Here is a 24,029-nt window from a genome sequence, read left to right as displayed (position 1 = left end):
CTTGCGTCAACGGTGGAACCCCCTTTTAAGACCTCGGAAATATCTGAGAAAATCTGGTCTTAAAAAGGAGGGAGTCTTAAAATGGGGGTACATTTACAGAGGATATGAACAAAAAGGCTGAAAAACAGGGTCTTAAAGGGAAGGAAGTCTTAAAGGGAAGGAAGTCTTAAAGGGAAGGAAGTCATAAAGGGAAGGAATTCTTAAAGGGAAGGAAGTCTTAAAGGGAAGGACGTCTTAAAGGGAAGGAAGTCTTAAAGGGAAGGAAGTCTTAAAGGGAAGGAAGTCTTAAAGGGAAGGAAGTCTTAAATTGGGAGGCGTTGGAAGGGGCTTCCATTGTATTTCTAACTTCCTTGCGCCTGCTCACCGTCCTCCATTCTGATTACATTTTAACTCCAAGTGCCTTTCACGTTTTTCGTTTTTCTTTTGGCGGAGGGGTTGGAGGGGGTTGGTTCCCAATGACGGTCACTTTCCTTGATTGAGGTTGATAAGAAAACCCGACGTCAACCGTGTATATGTCTGACCACAACTCTCTCGTGTCCAGAATTTAGACAAGTTTGTCATTGTTATAAAAGTATTATACTGAAGGAAACAGTTCAGTTCAGATGCTCCTTTTACAAAATGTATTCCTGCTGTGTGATACTGCTATTCTAACCACGGTGCGGACAATGAATACGGTCAGGGTAAACATTGTGAATTTGATAGGTGGCAGCTAAAGCCCATGCGTCATTTTCTTTAACTAATCTTCATTACGTTGCCAAGCGAGATAGAGAATGAAACAGCTCTCTTTCACATCAGCAGTGTCAGTGATTTTATCCAGGCCCTTCTGACTGCTTATTGTTCAGCCGGCGTGTGTGTGTGTGTGTGTGTGTGTGTGTGTGTGTGTGTGTGTGTGTGTGTGTGTGTGTGTGTGTGTGTGTGTGTGTGAGTGTGTGTGTCTGTGTGTATGTGTGTGTGTGTGTGAGTGTGTGTGTGTGTGTCTGTGTGTATGTGTGTGTGTGTGTGTGTGTGTGTGAGAGTGTGTGTGTGTGTGTGTGTCTGTGTGCATGTGTGTGTGTGTGTGTGTGAGTGTGTGTGTCTGTCTGTGTGTGTGTGTGTGTGTGTGTGTGTGTGAGTGTGTGTGTGTGTGTATGTGTGTGTGTGTGTGTGTGTGAGTGTGTGTGAGTGTGTGTGTGTGCCTGTGTGTGTGTGTATGTGTGTGTGTGTGTGTGAGTGTGTGTGTGAGTGTCTGTGTGTATGTGTGTGTGTGTGTGAGTGTGTGTGTGTCTGTGTGTCTGTGTGTGTGTGTGTGTGTGTGCCTGTGTGTGTGTGTATGTGTGTGTGTGTGTGTGTGTGTGTGTGTGTGAGTGTGTGTGTGAGTGTGTGTGTGTGTCTGTGTGTATGTGTGTGTGTGTGTGTGTGAGTGTGTGTGTGTCTGTGTGTATGTGTGTGTGTGTGTGTGTGTGTGTGTGAGTGTGTGTGTGTCTGTGTGTATGTGTGTGTGTGTGTGTGTGTATGTGTGTGTGTGTGTGTGTGTCTGTGTGTATGTGTGTGTGTGTGTGTGTGTATGTGTGTGTATGTGTGTGTGTGTATGTGTCTGTGTGTGTCTGTGTGTGTCTGTGTGTATGTGTGTGTGTATGTGTGTGTCTGTGTGTATGTGTGTGTGTGTGTCTGTGTGTGTCTGTGTGTGTGTGTGTGTGTGAGTGTGTGTGTGTGTGTCGTGTGTGTGTTAGAGAGAGAGAGAGAAATAGAGAGAAACAGAGAAAGTGTGTGTGTGTGTGTGTGTGCGTGCGTGCGTATGCGTGCGTGCATGCGTGCATACGTGCGAGCGTGCTTAAGTGCGAGCAAGTGTGTGTGTGTGTGTGTGTGTGTGCGTACGAGTGTGTGTTCAGGCACACTTTCTTCACAAAAGAAGTAAATTGAAAGGGGGAAAACGAGACACAAATGAGCCCACACGCAAATCTCGTAACTGCCTTCGTGCCACGTACCAACGTTTACTCTTCTGAACCGGTACCATTCACCTGCCAAAAAGTTTTAATTTCACTGGCGCCCGTTGCGATCTTACTCATCTAACGTGGGCTTAATTGATAAACTGGGAATACCTTTTGTTTGAACACATGGTTAGCGGTAGACCCACGACAAACGGCCAGGCTCCGAAGTCTGGAATCCAGTCTGATCAAGGGTAACAATTGATTCAGTTTATGTCGATAGGGTACATTGATTTCACAGTGGATCGGTAGAAACCTCGAGTAAGCTTTCGAATTCATTCGTACTTCTGTGTGAAAGAAAATTGAGAAAAGAAAATATTGCAAGAAACAAATATTTGGACAAACAAGGCAGAATATAGCGCACCAGTGTTCCTTGCAGATTTTAATAACTCGTACTTTACGACTGCCAAATAAAATGTAACGCTGTTTTCATAACAAACAAACAAACGAGCGAGCAAACAAACAAACAAACAAACAAACAAACAAACAAACACACTGACCGTGACTGTTTTATCCCAATGGGCACGAGCAACTTCAACTGCTATCTGGTCTAACTTGAGTTCTCTGGGCTTGCTATCTAGTTGAAACTGTGACGAGAATTGATTCTTTGTTTGGTCTGCAACTTACTCCAACGTCACTTCCGGTCTCCACTAACCCAGCACTGACAATATTGCTTCAGTTTTAATCACACACCCTGCTGTAGTATATCAGCAACAGGGGAAGCGCTCATTGCAAAATGTTGCGTAACAACTGCATGTTGGGGTCTTCATACATATTTTGCCATATCGCTGCGCGAAAAAGGTCTTCTTTTATGCCACCCGACCCTAATCAATCAAAGTCAGCACGGCCCCTAGTAACCTTTACAGTAATTGCCCTATTTCCGCCGCGTCAAGCGAATAATGACAGAAAACAATGAAAACGATAGGGAAAAAAACCAGCAACATATCATCAAAGAAATCGTGGATGTAACATATACGCTTTGGGCGAGACATTTTCAATCGTTCACACCATTTACTAGGGCAGCATTCCACTTCAGGCAGCAAACCCAAACAAAACGGGAGCGGCGATGCGTGCAAGCATGCGCTGAAGTAAATTACCTGTGAACATGGGCAGGTGCAAACCTCAGGTAAAAAGCTGGAGTGGGCCATCGACATCCTCAGACTTTGCTAAACGATCGATCTCAAACAGTGGGTGGCTGAGATATTGTGAAAGGCATGTGGAAAGCACGGTCACCAATTTTTTGCCCCATCTCTTCTTCGCCTATGATCTATGGCTTTCTCTTACTTATTGATGACGTCATTGCTTTTTCAATGTTTTCTTTTACTCGTATTAGTATTATTATTATTATTGTGATCATTTTTATGCGCCTAATCTAGATATAGCCCTAGGCGCTTACATATTAATTTCTGCTGTTTGAAATGGAATTTTTTACAGACAGACAGACAAACAGACATTTTTTACACACAATATATAACGCATTCACATCGGCCAGTAAAGCTCAGTAGCCTATTAGGCGAGCATTCACCTTTCACGGCCTTTATTCCAAGTCAAACGGGTATTTGGTGGACATTTTTATCTATGCCTATACAATTTTGCCAGGAAAGACCCTTTTGTCAATCGTGGGATCTTTAACGTGTTGTCAGTTTCTTCATCTTCAGGTTCTCGTTTCAGCATCATTCCATTGGTTCAGGTTATTCTTACATTTGTTCTTACTTTTTACATTTAGTCAAATTATGACTAAATGTTTTAACATCGAGGGGGGAATCGAGACGAGGGTCGTGGTGTATGTGTGTGTGTATGTGTGTGTGTATGTGTGTGTGTATGTGTGTGTGTGTGTGTGTGTGTGTGTGTGTGCGTGCGTGTAGAGCGATTCAGACCAAACTACTGGACCGATCTTTATGAAATTTGACATGAAAGTTCCTGGGTATGATATCCGCATACATTTTTTTCATTTTTTTGATAAATGTCTTTGATGACGTCATATCCGGCTTTTCGTGAAAGTTGAGGCGGCACTGTCACGCCCTCATTTTTCAACCAAATTGGTTGAAAGTTTGGTCAAGTATTGTTCGACAAAGCCCGAACTTCGGTATTGCATTTCAGCGTGGTGGCTTAAAAATTAATTGATGACTTTGGTCATTAAAAATCTGAAAATTGTAAAGAAAATATTTCTTTTATAAAACGATCCAAATTTACGTTCATTTTATTCTCCATCATTTGCTGATTCCAAAAACATATAAATATGCTATATTTGGATTAAAAACAAGCTCTGAAAATTAAATATATAAAAATTATTATCAAAATTAAATTGTCGAAATCAATTTAAAAACACTTTCATCTTATTCCTTGTCGGTTCCTGATTCCAAAAACATATAGATATGATATGTTTGGATTAAAAACACGCTCAGAAAGTTAAAACGAAGAGAGGTACAGAAAAGCGTGCTATCGTTCTCAGTGCAACTACTACCCCGCTCTTCTTGTCAATTTCACTGCCTTTGCCGTGAGCGGTGGACTGACGATGTTACGAGTATACGGTCTTGCTGCGTTGCATTGCGTTTAGTTTCATTCTGTGAGTTCGACAGCTACTTGACTAAATGTTGTATTTTCGCCTTACGCGACTTGTTTTTGTTTTTGTTTTGTTTTGTTGTTGTGTGTTTTGTGTGTGTGTTTGTTCGATTGTTTCTTTCTTTCTTTCTTTCTTTCTTTCTTTCCCATTTAGGCTACTTTCTTTTTTTTCAGTCTTTCTTTCTTCCTTTATTTCCTTGGGTCCGCTCAAACTGAGGCTATTGCAAACTCCAATGGAACATGCAAAACCTTTCAGAGGTGATAGACTATCTGCGTTCACATGAAAATGATAAATTTGCCGAGGAGGTTATGAAAAGTGTGTGCGATCTAATTTCGTGTCCGGGTTTGAACAGTTGATCTCCTGGCGGTTTAAGTTTTTTTCCGGTTTCGAAATCGATTTTGTTAATGCCTCAGTTTATTAAACAAAGAGGAAGACAGCTTTGCTCTTTATCCATCAGTGTTTATGGGCGTACGTGTTTGCGTGATGCGTGCGTTTGTGTGTGTGTGTGTGCGCCTGTGTGCTTTCGTGCGTGCGTGCGTGCGTGCGTGCTTGCGTCAGTGCGCGCGCTCCTGCCTCTTAATGAGGGTTAGGGCGAACTTCCGATGAAAGCCTATGATTTGGAATTAGATCATATCTCGATCCATATCTGCCGGGTAAGACTTATTTTTGGGTGTGCAATGTTTTTGCAGAATGTTATCGGTTGTCATGGAGACGGTCGGAGTCACGTGATGAGAAGATTTAAAGAATGGAGGAACCTAGTCAGATGTCAACGGAGGATGATATCACCTACCCAGGACCTCTGTTCAGGTTTCACAATATATCATGCTGCATGTAGTTTTAACACGATTTTCTGTTCACCTTCTGCTCCGACCCTCGTCTTGCCCCTCAAGACCCCCTCCCCCTCTTCTCTCAGTGTCTGTCTGACTCTCTCTCTCTCTCTCTCTCTCTCTGACTTTCTCTCTCTCTCTCTGACTCTCTCTGACCCTCTCTCTCTCTCTCTGACTCTCTCTCTCTCTCTGACTCTCTCTCTGACTCTCTCTGACTCTCTCTCTCTCTCTCTCTCTCTCTCTCTCTGTCTCTCTCTCTGTGTGTCTCTCTCTGTGTTAAATAAAGTTCAATTCAGTTCAATTCTCTCACTCTTTCTTTCTATGTAAGTGACTTTTCCCAAATGTATTTTTTTTTTATTATGTTTTAAAAATGCTCATTGTTTTAAACGGTATCCCTAGTTTGGCCGAGAAATGGATGCAAAATGTAAGAAAAAGTGCTCATTCTATAACCCTCCAAAAATAAAGCTTTATCTTATCTTATCTTGTCTTATCTTGTCTTGTCTTGTCCTGTCTTTTTGTCTTGTCTTATCTGATCTGACCTGATCTGGTCTGATCTTGTCTTGTCTTGTCTTTTCTTGTCTTGTCTTGTCTTGTCTTGTCTTGTCTTGTCTTGTCTTGTCTTGTCTTGTCTTGTCTTGTCTTGTCTTGTCTTGTCTTGTCTTGTCTTGTCTTGTCTTGTCTTGTCTTGTCTTGTCTTGTCTTATCTTGTCTTGTCTTGTCCTGTCTTTTTGTCTTGTCTTATCCTTGTCTTATCTTATCTGATCTGATCTGATCTTTGCCCCATAAAGGGTGAAGATCATGGTGATAGGACCTGTTGAGAGTGGAAAGTCCAGCCTGGTCCAGTGTCTTCTGCACAACACCCCCCACTCCCCGACATCGTACTCCCCGACTGAGGGAGTCAACGTGGACCTGTGGACCCCCTTCAAGACGCAAAAGTTGCGTGAGTCGTCTGAAATATGCAACCCTCGTGGGTGTGCTTGCATATTTGCGTATGTGTGTGTGTGAGTGCGTATGTGTGTGTGTGTGTGTGCGCGCGCGCGCGCGTGTGTGTGTGTGTGTGTGTGTGTGTGTGTGTGTGTGTGTGTGCGTGCGTGCGTGCGATTGTGTGTGTGTGTGTGTGTGTGTGTGTGTGTGTGTGTGTGTGTGTGTGTGTGTGTGTGTGTGCTTATAATCTTAATTTTCGGGCCGTCTTTATATTTCTCTTTAACGCCGTAGCTATTGAGTAAATCAAAATAATATCTTTAATGTCTTAATTTTGTTTCTGACTTTCATGTATATATACGTAACCTATAATTCATTTTACACAGAACGCCTGCTCAATCGCAAGTTGACCGGCGATGAACATCACCTCATTGTAGAATTATGGGACACATCAGGACGGCAGGTGAGTCGCCAGACAGAGGGGAAAACAAAGAGAATAAACAAGCATGTAATTAAACAAACGAACAAAGTATTGCAATTTAACGACAGACTTAAAAGAAGTGACATTTACTGAACAAGCAGCTGCTGATACTACTGGCGTTTATTTACCATTGGAAATTCACATTTTGACAACAAGAATAAACTTATAAATAAAAGGTTATGAATGTTAAAAAAAACCTAAGATTTTTACAGTTATTTTCAAATAAGTATTGAATTAATTTGAATATCTTATGATGTATAGCAATTTCCATTAGTACCTGTGGTGTTTCACTACTCCTGATTTAGTTCCTGACCTTTTAAGCATGGAGGCTACTGCAGTGTAATCTGAGAAAGGAAAGAAACTTGCATCGGTCCCAGATAGCCATATAGTTTGTGGGGACAATAAAACAACAATAACCAATAACTGTCCATGAATTAACCAAAGTGTTAAACTTCTTTCCTTATTCTTCTTCTTTCTTCTTCTGCGTTCGTGGGCTGAAACTCCCACGTACACTGGTGGGTTGTTTTATTGCACGAGTGGAATTTTACGTGTATGACCGTTTTTTACCCCGCCATTTAGGCAGCCATACGCCGTTTTCGGAGGAAGCATGCTGGGTATTTTCGTGTTTCTATAACACACCGAACTCTGACTTGGATTACAGGATCTTTTTCGTGCGCACTTGGTCTTGTGCTTGCGTGTACACACGGGGGTGTTCGGACACCGAGGAGAGTCTGCACACAAAGTTGACTCTCTCGCCGAACGTGGGGACAAATCCAGCGCGCTACCGACTGAGCTACATCCCCACCCCTTTCCTTATTTGATTACCTGTCGACAGGTATGCCAAGCCGTACATGGCCTCTTCCTCACGGCCAGGACTCTTTGTGTCATCGTGTATGACGTCAGTGATGGCAAGGCAGCTGAGAAAGTCTTGGCCCTCTATCGAATGATTCGGCAAAAGGTAGGTTAAATGAGAGAGAGAGAGAGAGAGAGAGAGAGAGAGAGAGAGAGAGAGAGAGAGAGAGAGAGAGAGAGAGAGAGAGAAAGAGAGAGAGAGAGAGAGAGAGAGGGAGGGAGAGAGAGATAGAGAAAGAGAGCGCGAGAGAGAGAGTGCGAACGAGAGAGAGCGCGCGCGAGAGAGAGAGAGAGAGAGAGCGAATGAGAGAGAGAGCGAGAGAGAGTGCGAACGAGAGAGAGAGAGACACACACACATAAACACACACACACACACCACACACACACACACACACACACACACACACACACACACACACACACACACATAAAGAGACAGAGAGAGAGAGAGATGGAGGGGGAATGACGTCAAGAAGCAGGTAAGCACAAACTAATGCATTTACTCAAAGACACGATTTCAAAAAGGAAGACCTACCTTTATCCTACATACGCGAGAGAGACACCCGTGAGATAATAATCGTTCAAATCACACGTGTGTTTATCATGTAAATGAGGTCATGTCAAGCAAGTCTGGCAGGGACCTGTTTTTCCACTGCTTATGATGCCAAAGTCACCGAGACAAACGTCATTATAGAAACAAAAATTGCGCTCGCTAATTACCCTCGATGAATCTTTAGAACTAACACGTCACGCCACACTTTCAGAGTGACGTTTCTTTGCTTTGACGTAATAGATTGCACGAGGCTTTAGAAGAGATCGAGGTTCCAAAACAAGCGTCTTCAATTTAGCTGCCTCGTCTGCAAGACATTTTCAGGAAAATACACGTAAGTACAGTATGTAGGATAAACAGAATACTACATGGCTTGCTGTGTCGTACCAGATTTACACTCGTTGCTTTTTCAAATAGTGAACAGCTCGCTTTCGCTTGCAGTTCAATATTTAAAAAAACAACTCGTGTAAATCTGGTACGACACAGCAAGCGATGTAGTATTCTCTATATATACTTTTTTCGCGTTACTGTAAAAAACCAAAAAAAAACTAACTACGCCATGTGTTGTCAGTATGTGGGCAGTACAGTGGTCATCGTGGGCAACAAACTGGACCTGCTACAGCCCCCGGCTGCTGCCCAAGAGACGATGGCAAGGGAGAAACTGCTTCAGGTTCTCAATCAACAGAACGAAAGCTACAAGCAAGGACTTGCTGCAGAAATGGAAGAAACTAAGTGAGCACAATGACAACTCCATTTTAAGACTCTCTATCTTAATACCTCTAACTTTTAAGACCTTGGTTTTCGTTAAAAAAACCCATTGAGTCTCCATTCAAGGGCACCCTTATTTTAAGACTCCTGATTCCCTCAGACTACGTAACCTTGTGTTGTTTAAAACAACGGTTGGGGTCACTGTCCTTCCTTGTATACTGTCGCTTATTACACCCCCGGTATAGGGGTGTGTATAGGTTTCGGTCGATGTGTTTGTTTGTTTGTTTGTTTGTTTGTGTTTGCATATATAGATCTCAAGAATGAACGGACCGATCGTCACCAAAGTTGGTGAACAGGTTCTATACATTCCTGAGACGGTCCTTACAAAAATTGGGACCAGTCAAACACACGGTTAGGGAGTTATTGGTGGATTAAAATTATACAAGGACTTATAGAGGGACATCTTAATGGTCAAAGGGAAATAACCATTCTCACTCAGTCACTGCCACCAACTGAGAAGGTTATTTCCCTTTGACGGGGGTGTTTTTCCTACCTCGGAGGAATTTCTTGTTAAAGCAATGGTGACAACTGCATTGTAAAAGCACCCTTAATTCAGACCGAAGTCGACTTCGCGATGACAAATATTGTTTAACCATTAGGGGCATGTTCCCGGGTTTTACCCCGACTTTAGATGATTTAGAGAAGAAAACAAATCTTCTTTTTCTGCGTTCGTGGGCTGAAACTCCCACGTACACTCATGTTTTTTGCACGAGTGGAATTTTACGTGTATGACTGTTTTTTACCCCGCCATTTAGGCAGCCATACGCCGTTATCGGAGGAAAGAAAACAAATAATACGAAGACTTTGCTTTCTTTTTACCGAAAATTCCATGTCAAAGCTTCATGCATGTAAAGTACACTTCGCAAAGCCGACTTCTCCAAACTAATGTGAGGTTTTACCGTGGGTCTGCCAAACTAATGTGAGGTTTTACCGTGGGTCTGCCAAACTAATGTGAGGTTTTACCGTGGGTCTGCCAAACAAAAGTTAGCTGAGGGGTCCAAGAAAATGTACAGTTCTGCATGGTATGGGCACAGTGCCCACCTAATGAAGAGGGCAAGCAATACTTCAACAATATACTCCAGACCTTGAGAAAAAAGAAACACCTTCATTAGATTCCTTCATAAAAATGCTGGGATTAACACTGGCTAATTTTCGTTCTTTCTGTCCTAACCTCATCGCCAGAGGACTACTCAAAACGAGCCGCGCAAAGGAAACAGACAACGACACGCAGCGGAAGGGAAGTGAAGACCCTGCAGAGCACAGACTGGCACAGCAACATCTGACCCACTTGGAGCAGCGTTTTGCACGTGCTATACGGAATCCCCAAGTTCGTGCTGTTGCTGTCAGTGCCCTTTCCGGCAAGGTGAATAACATAAGTGTATTTCATTGGCTTGAAAACGCCCCGATTCACAAATCCCCCCCTTGAGAGACTAAAAGTAATGGTTTTCAGATAAACGCATCACGCAAAAATCGGCCCAACGACATATACCATCATTCGACTGTGAATAGAGTCAATAATGAACGAATGTACGATCTGTCGGCGTATATGACCCTTCGTGGTCGGCTGGGTACAAACAAACAAATCTGTCGGCGTCTACCCCGTGTAGACCATTCTGTCAATCACAATAGATCTATCCAGGCTTTTAACTTGGATAAGACCATCCTTCCACATACTCCCTCACCCCCCCCGCCCCCTCCTAAAAAATCCCAAATATCTACACACAGCCTGTGTGCTTTCTGTGCAAAGTGGGAAATGGGGGCTGAAATAAATTTGTAAATGACATCGATCAATTTGCACACACGCACACACACACACACACACACACACACACACACACACACACAGACACACACACAGACACACACACACACACACGCACGCACTCACGCACACACACACACAAGCACGCACGCACACACACACACACACACACACACACACACGCACACAAATCTTTTGAAAAAATATGAAGAAATATGAACCACTGCACGCACAATGTCACAAGATTGTATACTCAACATAGGCAATCATGACCGGCACGGTTGGCCTAGTGGTAAGGCGTCCGCCCCGTGATCGGGAGGTCGTGGGTTCGAACCCCGGCCGGGTCATACCTAAGACTTTAAAAATGGCAATCCAGTGGCTGCTCCGCCTGGCGTCTGGCATTATGGGGTTAGTGCAGGGGTGTCAGAATAATGTGACTGGGTGAGACATGAAGCCTGTGCTGCGACTTCTGTCTTGTGTGTGGCGCACGTTATATGTCAAAGCAGCACCGCCCTGATATGGCCCTTCGTGGTCGGCTGGGCGTTAAGCAAGCAAACAAACAAACAAACAAATAGGCAATCATACAATTCATGTTTCAATTTTGTAGGGACTGGACGATCTACGCAAGATTCTCTTGGAAGCTTCTTTAGACCAAGCCAGCTTTCCGTACTGCAGCAGTACCGTTCGGCCCTCCACCGTTGCTTTGTACGACCAAATCCTGGCCCTGAGAGAGCGAGACATTGTCATGTTACCGTGGAGACACTTCCAAGAAATGACGAAAGATGGCGGGGAGGCGAATAAAGACCACTCTCAGGACGACATGGACTACTTGGAAGCAGTGGTAACGTCTTCAGCGCATACACATTTTGATATTAGAGAAAAACATTTCTATTAAGTGGTTTGGTAGTAATCAAGCTAACACTATTTGAAGTTCCTTCGAGAAATTTCGCACAATAATAGTTTGGTTGTGTTGACTCAATCAATCAATGAGTCTTATATGGCGCATATTCCGTGGGTACAGTTCTAGGCGCTCTGCAGTGATGCCGTGTGAGATGAAATTTTATATGGCCAGTAGATTGCAGCCATTTCGGCGCATATTTACCTTTCACGGCCTATTATTCCAAGTCACACGGGTATAGGTAGACAATTATTAACTGTGCCTAAGCAATTTTGCCAGGAAAGACCCTTTTGTCAATCGTGGGATCTTTAACGTGCACACCCAATGTAGTGTACACGGGGGGAGGTTCGGACACCGAAGAGAGTCTGCACACAAAGTTGACTCTGTGAAATAAATTTCCGCCGAACCTGGGATCGAACTCACGCTGACAGCGGCCAACTGAATACAAATCCAGCGCGCTACCAACTGAGCTATATCCCCGCCCCAAGATGACTGGAGAAAGTTGGCAGCCATTGAACGATGCCAAACTCTAAACTGAGGTGTTCTACTTTTGAACACCCTTTCTGTGAGCATGCAGTTTTGAAAACAATGTGATATAGTAGAAGCAAACTGTTTACAAAACTAGTTACAGAAAGGGTGTTAAAAAGAGAAACACTTCAATGTAGAGTTCATACACTGAACTTTCTTGTTTACCAAGATACTTACACGGTCAGTTTACTTACATGGGTTAGGTGGAAAAAAAATGAATGCGAACCTTGCACTTAATCGTACATCATGTCATAACGCCTATGCAAATCGAGATAACACTTTCACGTTTACTTTTCAAACTTTCCAGGGTGCGCTTTCACAGTTCAGCCTTGGCACCGTCACCTTTCCCACTCCGAGCCAGCAACAGCAACAGCAACACAGCCATCAACAACCCATCCAACAACACGACAAGAAGAAACCTGTGGCCAGACAAAAAGACAAGGCGTCAGCACAAGGGGCTGGTGAGAAGTCTCTGAGACAGGAAGAAGAACGTTACGTGTGTGTTCATCCTGCCACCTTCGCTACACTAATTTGTTATTGCCTCATCGACGATGACAAGAAATCGTTCAGGTGATTTTTTTTTTTTAAAGACGTCTCTCCCCTTCTCCAGTAACACTGGGACACGTAATATTAGCGTTCGCTTGGGTTCGTGTTCCGTTTTCCACATATTGGTGTACACTGTATCATGTTCAAATTGAATAAACATGTTTAAACCAACATCCAGGTAAACTCTATCGATATTCCAGTTGAACCACGTTGTTTCGTGCATCTAAACAAAATGCGCAGAGAGAATCTTTTCAAGGGAGTAAACAGCAAGTTGTAAATAGTTAGTTCTATGCCACAGAACGGGATCCCTTTTATACCCGGACCGATGAACTGTTTGTAAACTCGTATTGATTCGGTTGAAATATGTTTGTATTCTTATAATGTATTTAAATAGATCCAAGCATTCTGAGGATGCTTATAAACCAAGACAGCAGAACCCTAAGGTGTGAATATCTCAAGAATACACTCTAAACTGAAGTATTCCATTTTTGAACACACGTTTTGTAATCAATTGTGAATTAACACTGTGTGGGAAACCATGGTGTTCTAATTGCAAAAGTAGTTTCTCACACAGTGTTCACAACTGGTTAGAAAATGTGTGTTCAAAAGTGGAATACAGTGCATTTGCTCCACACCGTGACACGGTATTTCTGAAGATTCTATCAATACCTGTCAATGTTTTGAGCAGGTTTGAGGCCGGGCGATTCTGGCCGAGAGACTCAGGATTCAAGCACCCGGACCCACACATGCTGTGCAAAGTGCTGGAGGCCATCCCTCAACTCGGAACGCTCAGAGAATGTCTGCTGCCTCTACTGTGGCAGGTCAGCTGCTGATCTGTATGAATTGCTTTTGGGACTGTATTGTACTGTACTGTTATGTACTGCATAACCATTGCTTGATTCTTGTGAGATATGTTGGACATGCGAATGAGACTTGGGAAGCAACGATGCTTATATGGCCCTTGTTTTAATTAACACGATGAAACTCTTTGGCTCATTACACGCTCCACCCTCCTCTCTCTCTCTCTCTCTCTCTGACCCCCCCCCCCCTGCCCCCGCAAAAAAAAAACAAGAAGGGCAAAGCCCATACGACTCACATGCTTGACCTAAACCTAGCAATGACATCATACACTAAGAACTGCTTTACACATTTTTCCTACCAAAATACATGTGACCTTGACCCAAGGTCAAGGTCATCCAAGGTCATGCAACACAAAGCTGTTAATTCAAGACATAGGAAGTACAATGGTGCTTATTGGCTCTTTCTACCATGAGATATGGTCACTTTTAGTGGTTCACTACCTTATTTTGGTCACATTTCATAAGGATCAAAGAGACCTTGACCTTGATCATATGTGACCAAATTTGTCTCATGATGAAAGCATAACATGTGCCCCACATAATTTTTAAGTTTGAAACAGTTATCTTCCATAGTTCAGGGTCAAGGTCACTTCAAAATATGTATACAATCCAACTTTGAAGAGCTCCTGTGACCTTGACCTTGAAGCAAGGTAAACCAAACTGGTATCAAAAGATGGGGCTTACTTTGCCCTATATATCATATATAGGTGAGGTATTCAATCTCAAAAACTTCAGAGAAAATGTGAAAAATGTGAAAAATAGCTGTTTTTTAGACAACATTTATGGCCCCTGCGACCTTGACCTTGAAGCAAGGTCAAGATGCTATGTATGTTTTTTGGGGCCTTGTCATCATACACCATCTTGCCAAATTTGGTACTAATAGACTGAATAGTGTCCAAGAAATATCCAACGTTAAAGTTTTCCGGACGGCCGGACGGACGTCCGGACGGACGGACGGACGGACGGACGGACGACTCGGGTGAGTACATAGACTCACTTTTGCTTCGCATGTGAGTCAAAAATCAAAAATCTGGCTAACCTTACACGTTGCATCTGAGACGTATACTCATGTGTTCCGACTTACCATGTGAGTCGAGCTCTGTTTCTCTATCACATGAAAGGTGGATACTTGTATAGTACTTCCAGTCTCAGTACCTGGATGAGAAGTAATGCGAACAATGCATTCAATAACTGTAACGGGCGATGTGTGAAATGACTTCGCAGTGGTTTTCCCTAACCCCTAGTCACTAAAAAGTGGTAGTTCGCAAATGTTTTAGATGTCCGTGAGTCATCAGAACTTCTGAGCCTGTATCGCTCTCAACCCGGGGAAAGTATATAGCAAAGTTCAACATTACTGCATTACATTTCTTTTCCACTTTTTTCTTCATTCTGTCAAGGAATATCCGCTCAGCGAGGATCAGATACAGCACATGCTGCAAGTCGTGCAAGGCCTGGGGCTGCTAGCCCACCACAGCGACCAGAAGAAACACTGCGAGGGTCTGGCCATGCCCCACTTCCTCGAGCTGTCCGTCCATCGCTGCTACACTCTACCTCTCCTCTCACTGCTGTCGGATAACAGGCCGGTGAGTGACACACACTCGCCAACAGAATACTGCCTTTTCAGTTTTCTTTCGCTGTTTGGGGGAGGGGGGGGGGGCATGTACCACCGTCCAAAGAAAGTGGCACTGAAGGAACGCTCCATGATGCAGAGAGTCAAGCAGGATGAGAGGAAGGGGTATCTCTCCACTGAAACCGAAATGGGGTAGGGTGGACGTGGTAGCTATTCAACTAAACCAAAGTGGCTCGCCGAGTTTTGACCAATGAGTCTGGAGCGTATAGTGCAGAGGAAAAAGATTCCCTCTTCAAGTAACCTTTACTCTGCTTAATTCATGCTCTTAGTCTAACCTAGTTTATATTTTGAAAAAGGAAACAATTATCTATTTTAGAAGGAACACAAAACTACCCAAAGCTGGTACATGTATAAGGAACAGGACCATGCCGGAGCAAGAAACAGCAGATTTGTAAGCGATGAGAACACGCCCGTACAGCTCACAGCTGCATTTAAAATAAAATGTTTGTTCGTTCTCTTGCAGCAATTGAACTGGACAGCCAAGCCGTTCGTAGGTGACATCCAGATCACGTGGTCTTTCCACCTGCACGTGCACGCGGGTGTGCTGCAGCGCCTCCTGGCGGCGGTCCTCTTCTTCAGTCGTCACAGCAGCAACTACCGTCACCTCTGGCGCACTGGCCTGCTGCTCAGAGTAGGGGAGGTAAGCATAGAACCTGTTATCCCACCCCGTCCGATTCTGAATGTAAAAGAGGGAGTATTGTTCCCAGGCCTCTGTCTTCTATCATTTACGCATACTTTCTTGATCAGACGCTTTAAATTGTTCTGACCACCGGTCGGTCGCATGTCCGATGGCTTTGACTCCTAGGATGTTTTCCAACACAACAGCGTTTTGCGGTCAGGAGAATTTGACCAATATGTTTTAAAGCCAGGTCCAACTGACCTATATTTTCCTCTGTGTCAGAAGAGGTAGTTCCGATCTGTGACGTCTTTGCTTTCCGCAGCCTAGACATACTCTTTGTTCATGTTCTTCTTCTTGTCGTCGCTGTTAGATCGTCAGTCCGAACTGCAGGTCTGTTCATGTTGAAACGCTTTGAAGAAAGAGGTTCTATAATTGCAATAATCGTTTACACAATATTGTGCGTACCAGGGATGTGTGCGTTCCCAGGTTTCTAAGCTTCATGGGTACTTGGTGAAAAGAGGTTCTCTAATTACAATATTTTTTCACACAATATTGTGCGACATACGAGTGTGCGATTTCTCACTCTTGACGAGCATGTTTGCACGTGCAGGCGACAGTGTGTGCAGAGCAGCAGCTTGACGGCCAGAGGTTCGACGTGGCGTGTCGGGTGAACGGCGACGACCTTGGCAGAGAAACGGAGGACGTCAGAATGCTGTGGGCCACTCTGGCTCCCTTCGTGATGCACGTGCGTCGTTGCTTGCTTCAGTGGCCAGCACTGCACTTTAAGGTAATGGTCATTTACGACATTACACCCTCCTTTAAACGGGGGTCTATAGGTTTCACCCTGTCTTGGTTTAAACAAGATTTTATTAAAGAAATACAGGGTGGCACGTATATGCGATACAGACATTTGTGGTTATAAATATGTACATCTAGATAGGAAATATTATATCACGTGATGTCAAGGTCAGATAATTGCTCATACCCTTATTAGAAATGTAAAACAGACAAGATACATTTTTTTTTTAAAAAGAAGAAAAAATATAACAAAAGAATTATCGGGGAGATATGAGTCGGAAAGGTGGTTATACAGGGGAGGGTGGGGGGAGGGGGTCAGAGAGACGATGACTGTCACATACTTGCCAATTAAATGTTTCTGCAGCAGCAATAATTTCGCCCAAAGTGTTGTCCAAACTAATTAAGCTGACTTATTAAACAAAGTTTGGATTTATTTACTACTACATTGGGAACGGGGGTGTCCTGACCTCCTGAAGATCATGCCTTGTTCGTTTTCCCTTTGACCTGTTATGATTTAACGGCGGCGGTTGCGAACTTTTTGACGGTCAGTCAGACATCACTCAATGCTTTTGTTAAAAGTGAAGAAAGATAAATCAATTCGTTCGCATTTTGGCAGAGGCTGTTCAGTAGTTTTGCAACACTCCACTGTTTGTGTTTTTTCTGGGAATAAACTGTCCCCGATAGCCTGGCTATACAATTGTTCTGAGATCACAAGTTCATAACATTTACAGATTTCTGTGCTAAAAAGGCAAATCCCTACTACGAATGGTCTATGTTCGCAACACTTAACAGCATCAGCAATAGATGATGTTCAGAAATAACTCTGTCGGGTTTGTATGGGTGTGAAAGAGTGAATACCCTTGCTTTTATTTAAACGGTCCATACGGGCTCCTTATCCACGTATTTTCAGACACACCACTTACTAGTAGTGACTGGCCTATAATGTCACATGGAAAAGCTTGACTCACTAAAGCAAAAGTATTCACTCTTTCACAACCCATACACACACGACAGTTATTTCCGAACATCATCTGTTGCTGACGTTGTTGAGTGTTGCAAACAAAGACCATTCGTAACAGCTTTCTGCTGGTTACAAGTAGGGATTTGCATTTTTAGCGGAGAAGTCTGTACATTAACGACTTTTTTTCTGATCATCGACTATTCTATCAGCATGGGAACTCGCTCTAAACTCCACTTGTGACTAACGTGTTTCAGGAAACGCTAACGGCGCTGGGCCAGCAGTTCTACCTAGACGAGAGAGTGGAGCACGAGCCCCACACGTGGGTACCAGCCGCCCTGTCCCTCTGGCACCGTCACAGCGGACTCACCTTCACGGAGGCCGACACTGACCACGAGCTGGACGTCAAGTTGGTCTTCCCCTTTAAACGTACGATACGCAACGTTGTTTGTATTATTATGCACTTTCATTCATGTCGACACGACGACCTTCATCTCATGCACATGCATGAGCTGGACTGAGTGTGTAGCTTCAGCGAACGCCAAGAAGAAAACGAAGAAGATTCATTTCGACTTTACTTTACGGTTTAGGTGTGTATAATGACACGGCTGGGCCTAATGTGTGAGAAAGGGGGGCTTCTACGCTGAGGTACAAGTACAGGTGCTTGCCAGGATGATATGGGGATGGGTGAAATGTAGCGTTTGAGATGGATATTTTGGATCTCTACTTGAGAAAAAAGGTACATGTGCTGGGTAATGAGGGGGGAGGGGGGGTCAGAACCCAGCATTCAAAGAAATGTTACCATTGTGTTGAGGCATCGTGAGGGTTCTTTTGTGAAGGGCCTAGAGCCATAGGTTAGGCACTTAATAATGTCCAGTTATTATTATCATTGTATGTGGCAACACAAGGGGCGTTAAGAATTAACTTCAATCAACTCACACGGACAGAGAAACAGGTTGGAGAGGGGACAGCTGTAGAGGAGAAAGGGGTTACAGGTCGACGTTTGATGGGGAAGGCGGGCACTGTGTCATAATACAAAGCTGTAGCGAATTGATTTTGTTCGCAAATCATTACCGGCCATATTACTTAAAGGTCTATTTCAGACGCAGGCAATGCAATAATTGAAACCAACTTTCAGTTAGGAAAAAGACGGATTGTCATAACACCAACACACACCGTCACACACACCGTCACTGACACACCCACACACACACACAGTCACAGAGAGAGACTGACGGACAGCGCCAGACAATGCCTGTGTTCCGATGCTGAGACCTTTTTAATTAAAATTGCAGGTAGGTCCTGCCCGTGTGTTATTCTTCTTCTTCCATTTAACGCCCAGGGTCAACATTCTGGTCAACTATTAGTGGCGCATTGAGACTTAATGCCGTGTGAGATGGAATTTTGTTTTTACTTTATTCCAAGTCCCACGGGTATTTGGTGGACATTTTTATCTATGCCTATACAATTTTGCCAGGAAAGACCCTTTTGTGAATCGTGGGATCTTTAACGTGCACACCCCAATGTAGTGTACACGAAGGGACCTCGGTTTTTCGTCTCATCAGAAAGACTAGCACTTGAACCCACCACCTAGGTTAGGAAAGGGGGGAGAAAATTGCGGCCTGACCCAGGCCTGAACACGCAACCTCTCGCTTCCGAGCGCAAGTGCGTTGGATTGAAAGGCTTCAAATAGCCCAATACAAAAACAGCATATAGGTCTTCATGTTAATATTCAAGTTGAACAAAAACTGCGTATGAGACAAGTGTGCAATAAAAGGAAGGCCAGAAGAAGAACAAACCGAAAGCATGCGAACAAACAAAATGAAAACTTTTGGGAACTTACCCGGATAGGAGGTGCGCAGCTCTCATCATGTCAAAAAGGTAATGTCGGCAGCGCCGAACCTAAGCAAGCCAAGTTTCAGCTTAGATTTCAGAGCGCAGTTCATGTTGAAATATATGTGAGCCTAATCCTGAGAGAAATACACACTACGGTGAATTGTCATGTGCTACGTTTGGGGCAGCAACGTCATTTTCGTACATATTCAATGAATGACCAAACACCACCACAAAGCAGACGACACGACCTGGAAAAGTAGTGCCGTTGTACCACAACGAGGCTACCTAACATGCACTTGCCGAATCGTGTATAAACCTGCTAGGAAATTTCCTCCCAATAGGGAGGTTTATACTATCCTTTCTTGGTTAAAGACAGGTAAAATACTCAAAATTACAATAAGTGTCTTGTTGTTCGGCGTTATTCGAGTGAAAGCCACAGCTCCGCGAATCTTTGACAACAAGAAGATCGATCGGACTATTTTCTGAGTAACAAGGTATGACAGTGGCAAGTGCTATGTCTTCAAGTCTGAACGCGGCCATCATTCGAACTTTGAACAAATCTGTAATTCTAAAAGAGGTATCGACCAAAAGAGGGAAACAGAAGGATAAAGAATATGATACGAGGAACACGATTTGGTTTTGTGTGCACACTGATGGGATAATAATTGGTGTCGATACGTGTAGCTGTCTATCTGCATAAAAGGTGTGCATGGGGTAGCCGATTTGTGTGTGCGAGGAAGCATTAGGTAGTGTAAGGGAAAGTTCCATTATTTAATTGTTTCCCTTTATTCACAAGTACGGTACCTATGAGGCTATCGCAATGCAAGCTTTAGACATACGCGCTCTCGTGAACTCCCCCTCTCCAGCCCCACCCCCTCTCCTCCGTAATAGAGGACTGGGTGGCCGAGTGGTAACGCACTTGCGCTCGGAAGCGAGAGGTTGCGAGTTCGACCCTGGGTCAGGGCGTTAGCAATTTTCTCCCCCCTTTCCTAACCTTGGTGGTGGGTTCAAGTGCTAGTCTTTCGGATGAGATGAAAAACCGAGGTCCCTTCGTGTACACTACATTTGGGGTGTGCACGTTAAAGATCCCACGATTGACAAAGGGGTCCTTCCTGGCAAAATTGTATAGGCATAGATAAAAAATGTCCACCAAAATACCCGTGCGACTTGGAATAATAGGCCGTGAAAAGTAGGATATGCGCCGAAATGGCTGCGATCTGCTGGCCGATGTGAATGCGTGATGTATTGTGTAAAAAAAATTCCATCTCACACGGCATAAATAAATCCCTGCGCCTTGAATATGTGCGCGATACAAATTGCATAAAAAATTTTTTTAAACATAAATCCCTGCGCTTTGAACTGTACCCACGGAATACGCGCGATACTGATAAGCCTCATATTGATTGATTGAATAGATGTAATGTTGTGACGTCATTGAAAACCGTGTTCTATTGTCAAAATGCAAGAACCTTGACGTAAGATGTTGCTAGGGATTCTGGAAGAATCATGGCGGAATAAAAGCACGCTAACCCTCCATGCCTGTGTCTGCTTCCTTTATACCAGGTTTTTTTTAGTATATGCATGTTACCGTCCAACACGACGAGAACACGACAATAAACACCCCCCCCCCCCCCCCCTCTCTCTATCCCTTAGCAGTGATATAGGTAGATTCTGGGCCGCCCATGTCCATGTAGGCGTACCCCCCCCCCCCCCCCCCAACCTCAGGTAGAGCCATGTGGGATGTGTTTTTAGGCAAGCAATCGAGATCTAGTTGACGTCGTACACTACACACTCGCGCTTACGTTGATATACAAACTTGTACTTTGTCAGATCCTCCGTGTTTGTAACGGCTCCGATTCTCTACGTCAACAGATCATGTTCTTGAGTAACACGTGGCCATTCTCCTTGTGGTTGCAGCGGACAGTTCTGTTCTAAGCGAGGACGACTGGCTGAACTTTGTCATTTCCCAGACTGACGTCATCCTTTCTGACGCCAACGTCACGATGACGTCATCACTACCTCCCACGGGTCAGGAGAAGGCACTCAAACGTTCAAGCATACGTAACTCCGTCAAACACCAGAGGAAGAAAAAGGTCTGCATGGCTATTTGTCATTCATCCCGAATGTCTTAACTTAATTGTGCTTATAGCGCCAACAAGCAGCGGAACTCTTTGACATGTCTGGTTGTGAAAACCGTTTTTATACATGTGTGCAACTTCTTCAAGTTTGAGAGAGAGAGAGAGAGAGAGAGAGAGAGAGAGAGAGAGAGAGAGAGAGAGAGAGAGAGAGAGAGAGAGAGCAGGCATGTCACTGTGTGCGTTCCTTTACAGCACTTTGGCAAACGATTTCCAGCCATGTGTGCTCACAAAAGCCAACGTTCGTGCACTTCATGTGTTTTTCCGTCCTTCCCTTCACTAACTGCCGGTGTACAATAACCATATGGGTCGTTTTCAAAAAAAGTCGCGAAAGCTGTCCCCGGACTTTGGCTCTGCACAGTTGCACAAACTAGACAACATTTTGTATCATTTTGTTCGTTGTCCAAGGGTCATTAACTTCCTGTATCAAAAATACAATTTTATGTTAATATGGTTTGTAGAGCGTGAGTTATCTGACGCAAGGGTGCCGAAAAACGAGTGTCTCACGGTCGCCAACCAGTCTTTCAGATCTATTTTTGTCTGTTTTTCAGTATCGGATAATCATGAAATTTGGTCACATTATAGTCTTTATTGGTTTCTTTTTGCTAAAGTTAAAATTTTCATTAAAACTTGGTCTTAGGGTGCATAATACGAAAAAAACCTTTTTGTCCCACAAAAAATGTCCTTGCTGTTACGACTGAAGAAAATTGATAACACTAAAAAATGTGGATCGCCAAACTCAGATCTAATTAATTAGATCTAAAGAAAGACAATTCTTTCATCAATTGATTAACTACAGATATACAGTTGCAGACGACATGAAAAACATCAAAATATTGCTGCCTTTCAACTAAGGTGAGATGTCCCTCAAATTGTTGTCCTTACTGTTACGGTACTTTCAAATTGAAAGAGTTCGATTCAAACACTGAAAATCTCACAGTTTGTAGAGATTTTGATCCAGATCAAGAATCACACAAGTTTATTTCAAAGCGACACAAAAAACACCCAAAATGTCCTTGTTGTTACACGTGAAGCTAGCGGCAGTACGCAGCCAGGCTGTGATTGGCTGTATTTTCCGGTTGACCTGAACCCTAACCCTATGTGATCATGTTCTTCGGTTACTTTTTTAGATTACAACCCTCTTTTCGATCACATTCAATAGGACACTTGTCAAGGAGGGTGTTGCAGGTTGCGAGCGGATGATGTTGCTGCTTGTTTTGATAGTGTTTTACCGATAAGACTTAGTCATAATAACTAGCCAATCACAGCCTGGCTGCGTCCTGCTGCTAGCTTCGAGTTGTTACAGTCCTTGCTGTTACGATTCTGGGGCCAGTTTCCACTGTGCGCACTGAACACGTACTTGTGTATATGTCATGTCTTAAACTGCATATTTCAGTGACACATCTTTGGATTTTCCAGACTGAATTGGGTTACACAGTGGCAGGGCCGGACCAAATGAGTTGTAAGGGGGGGGTTCCTCCTTTTTGGGAGGGGCAAATCAGCGAAGTGGCGAAGCCACAAGCGCGCGCCTGCGGGGGTCCGGGGGCATGCTCCCCCGGAAAATTTTTGAAAAACGGTTAAAATCTGTGCAATCTGGTGCATTCTGGGCCTTGTTTTGAGGGTTAAGAGCAGCATTGTTTTGGTGCTAAAACTAGTAAAAGTCAAAGCAAGGTACATGCTTTTTCCAGGGGTGGGGTTCCGGAACCCCTGGAACCCCCCCCCCCCCCCCCCCCCGGGTCCGGCTTGAGTGGGTACTTTAAAAAAAAAATCTGATTATCAGTTTTAGATCTATTTTATTGTCTGCGCGACGGTTAAAATAATATAACTCTAACGAACACTTTGCTCTGTCGCAAATGCTCGTTTTCGTCGAGATTTTAAGCTGATTTCTCTGGTCAGCACCTAACATTGCTGCGAAAACATCAATCGCAGCTAGCAGCTGAATAAAATAGTTCATTGACTGTAAGTCTTATTGGTTTTGTTTTCTGAATCTGACTATTGTTATTTGCTCTGTCGCAAATGCTCGTTTTCGTCGAGATTTTAAGCTGATTTCTCTGGTCAGCACCTAACATTGCTGCGAAAACATCAATCGCAGCTAGCAGCTGAATAAAATAGTTCATTGACTGTAAGTCTTCAAGGGCGGATCAATTCACTTTGGAGGGGGGGTGGGGTAGAAAATGACTGCGAAGATACAAGTTGACGGCGCCGAAGGCGCCTAAGCCTCTAGGGGGGGTCCGGGAGCAAAATAGAGCTATCTGGTGCATCCTGAGCCAATAAATTACCTCTTTTTGGGGTGTGTGTGTGTGTGTGTGTGGGGGGGGGGTTACGTAACCCGTGTAACCCCCCCCCCCCCCCCCCCCCAGATCCGCCCTTGGTCTTATTGGTTTTGTTTTCTAAATCTGACTATTGTTATGACAGGATCACAGACGGAAGGTATCGTCCACTGGACGACTACTATCAGAAGTAGTCTTTCTGTGATAGTAGTAGTCCAGTGGACGATACCTTCCGCCTGTGACAGGATCAGGGAATGAGCGTC

The 24,029-nt window shown here is 43.9% G+C and overlaps 1 protein-coding gene across 1 annotated transcript in view; it reads left to right on the top strand.

Moving 5' to 3' along the window:
* The window catches only part of LOC138963904 (uncharacterized), a 33,058-nt gene that overhangs the window by 2,615 nt on the left and 6,414 nt on the right, over nt 1-24,029 (top strand). Inside the window, exons 2-15 of the mRNA XM_070335756.1 lie at nt 5,217-5,334; nt 6,143-6,294; nt 6,662-6,738; nt 7,592-7,714; nt 8,730-8,890; nt 10,109-10,289; nt 11,296-11,529; nt 12,422-12,684; nt 13,349-13,481; nt 14,918-15,103; nt 15,614-15,790; nt 16,380-16,556; nt 17,783-17,954; nt 21,279-21,454. Of these exons, the coding sequence (XP_070191857.1) occupies nt 5,273-5,334; nt 6,143-6,294; nt 6,662-6,738; nt 7,592-7,714; nt 8,730-8,890; nt 10,109-10,289; nt 11,296-11,529; nt 12,422-12,684; nt 13,349-13,481; nt 14,918-15,103; nt 15,614-15,790; nt 16,380-16,556; nt 17,783-17,954; nt 21,279-21,454 (2,274 nt within the window). The 5' untranslated portion in view covers nt 5,217-5,272. The remainder of the gene's footprint in view (nt 1-5,216; nt 5,335-6,142; nt 6,295-6,661; nt 6,739-7,591; nt 7,715-8,729; nt 8,891-10,108; nt 10,290-11,295; nt 11,530-12,421; nt 12,685-13,348; nt 13,482-14,917; nt 15,104-15,613; nt 15,791-16,379; nt 16,557-17,782; nt 17,955-21,278; nt 21,455-24,029) is intronic.

The sequence above is a fragment of the Littorina saxatilis genome, linkage group LG4 (genome assembly GCF_037325665.1).
Source record: "Littorina saxatilis isolate snail1 linkage group LG4, US_GU_Lsax_2.0, whole genome shotgun sequence".
In the NCBI taxonomy this organism is placed as follows: Eukaryota; Metazoa; Mollusca; class Gastropoda; order Littorinimorpha; family Littorinidae; genus Littorina; species Littorina saxatilis.
This window is presented reverse-complemented; position numbering and strand designations above follow the sequence as displayed.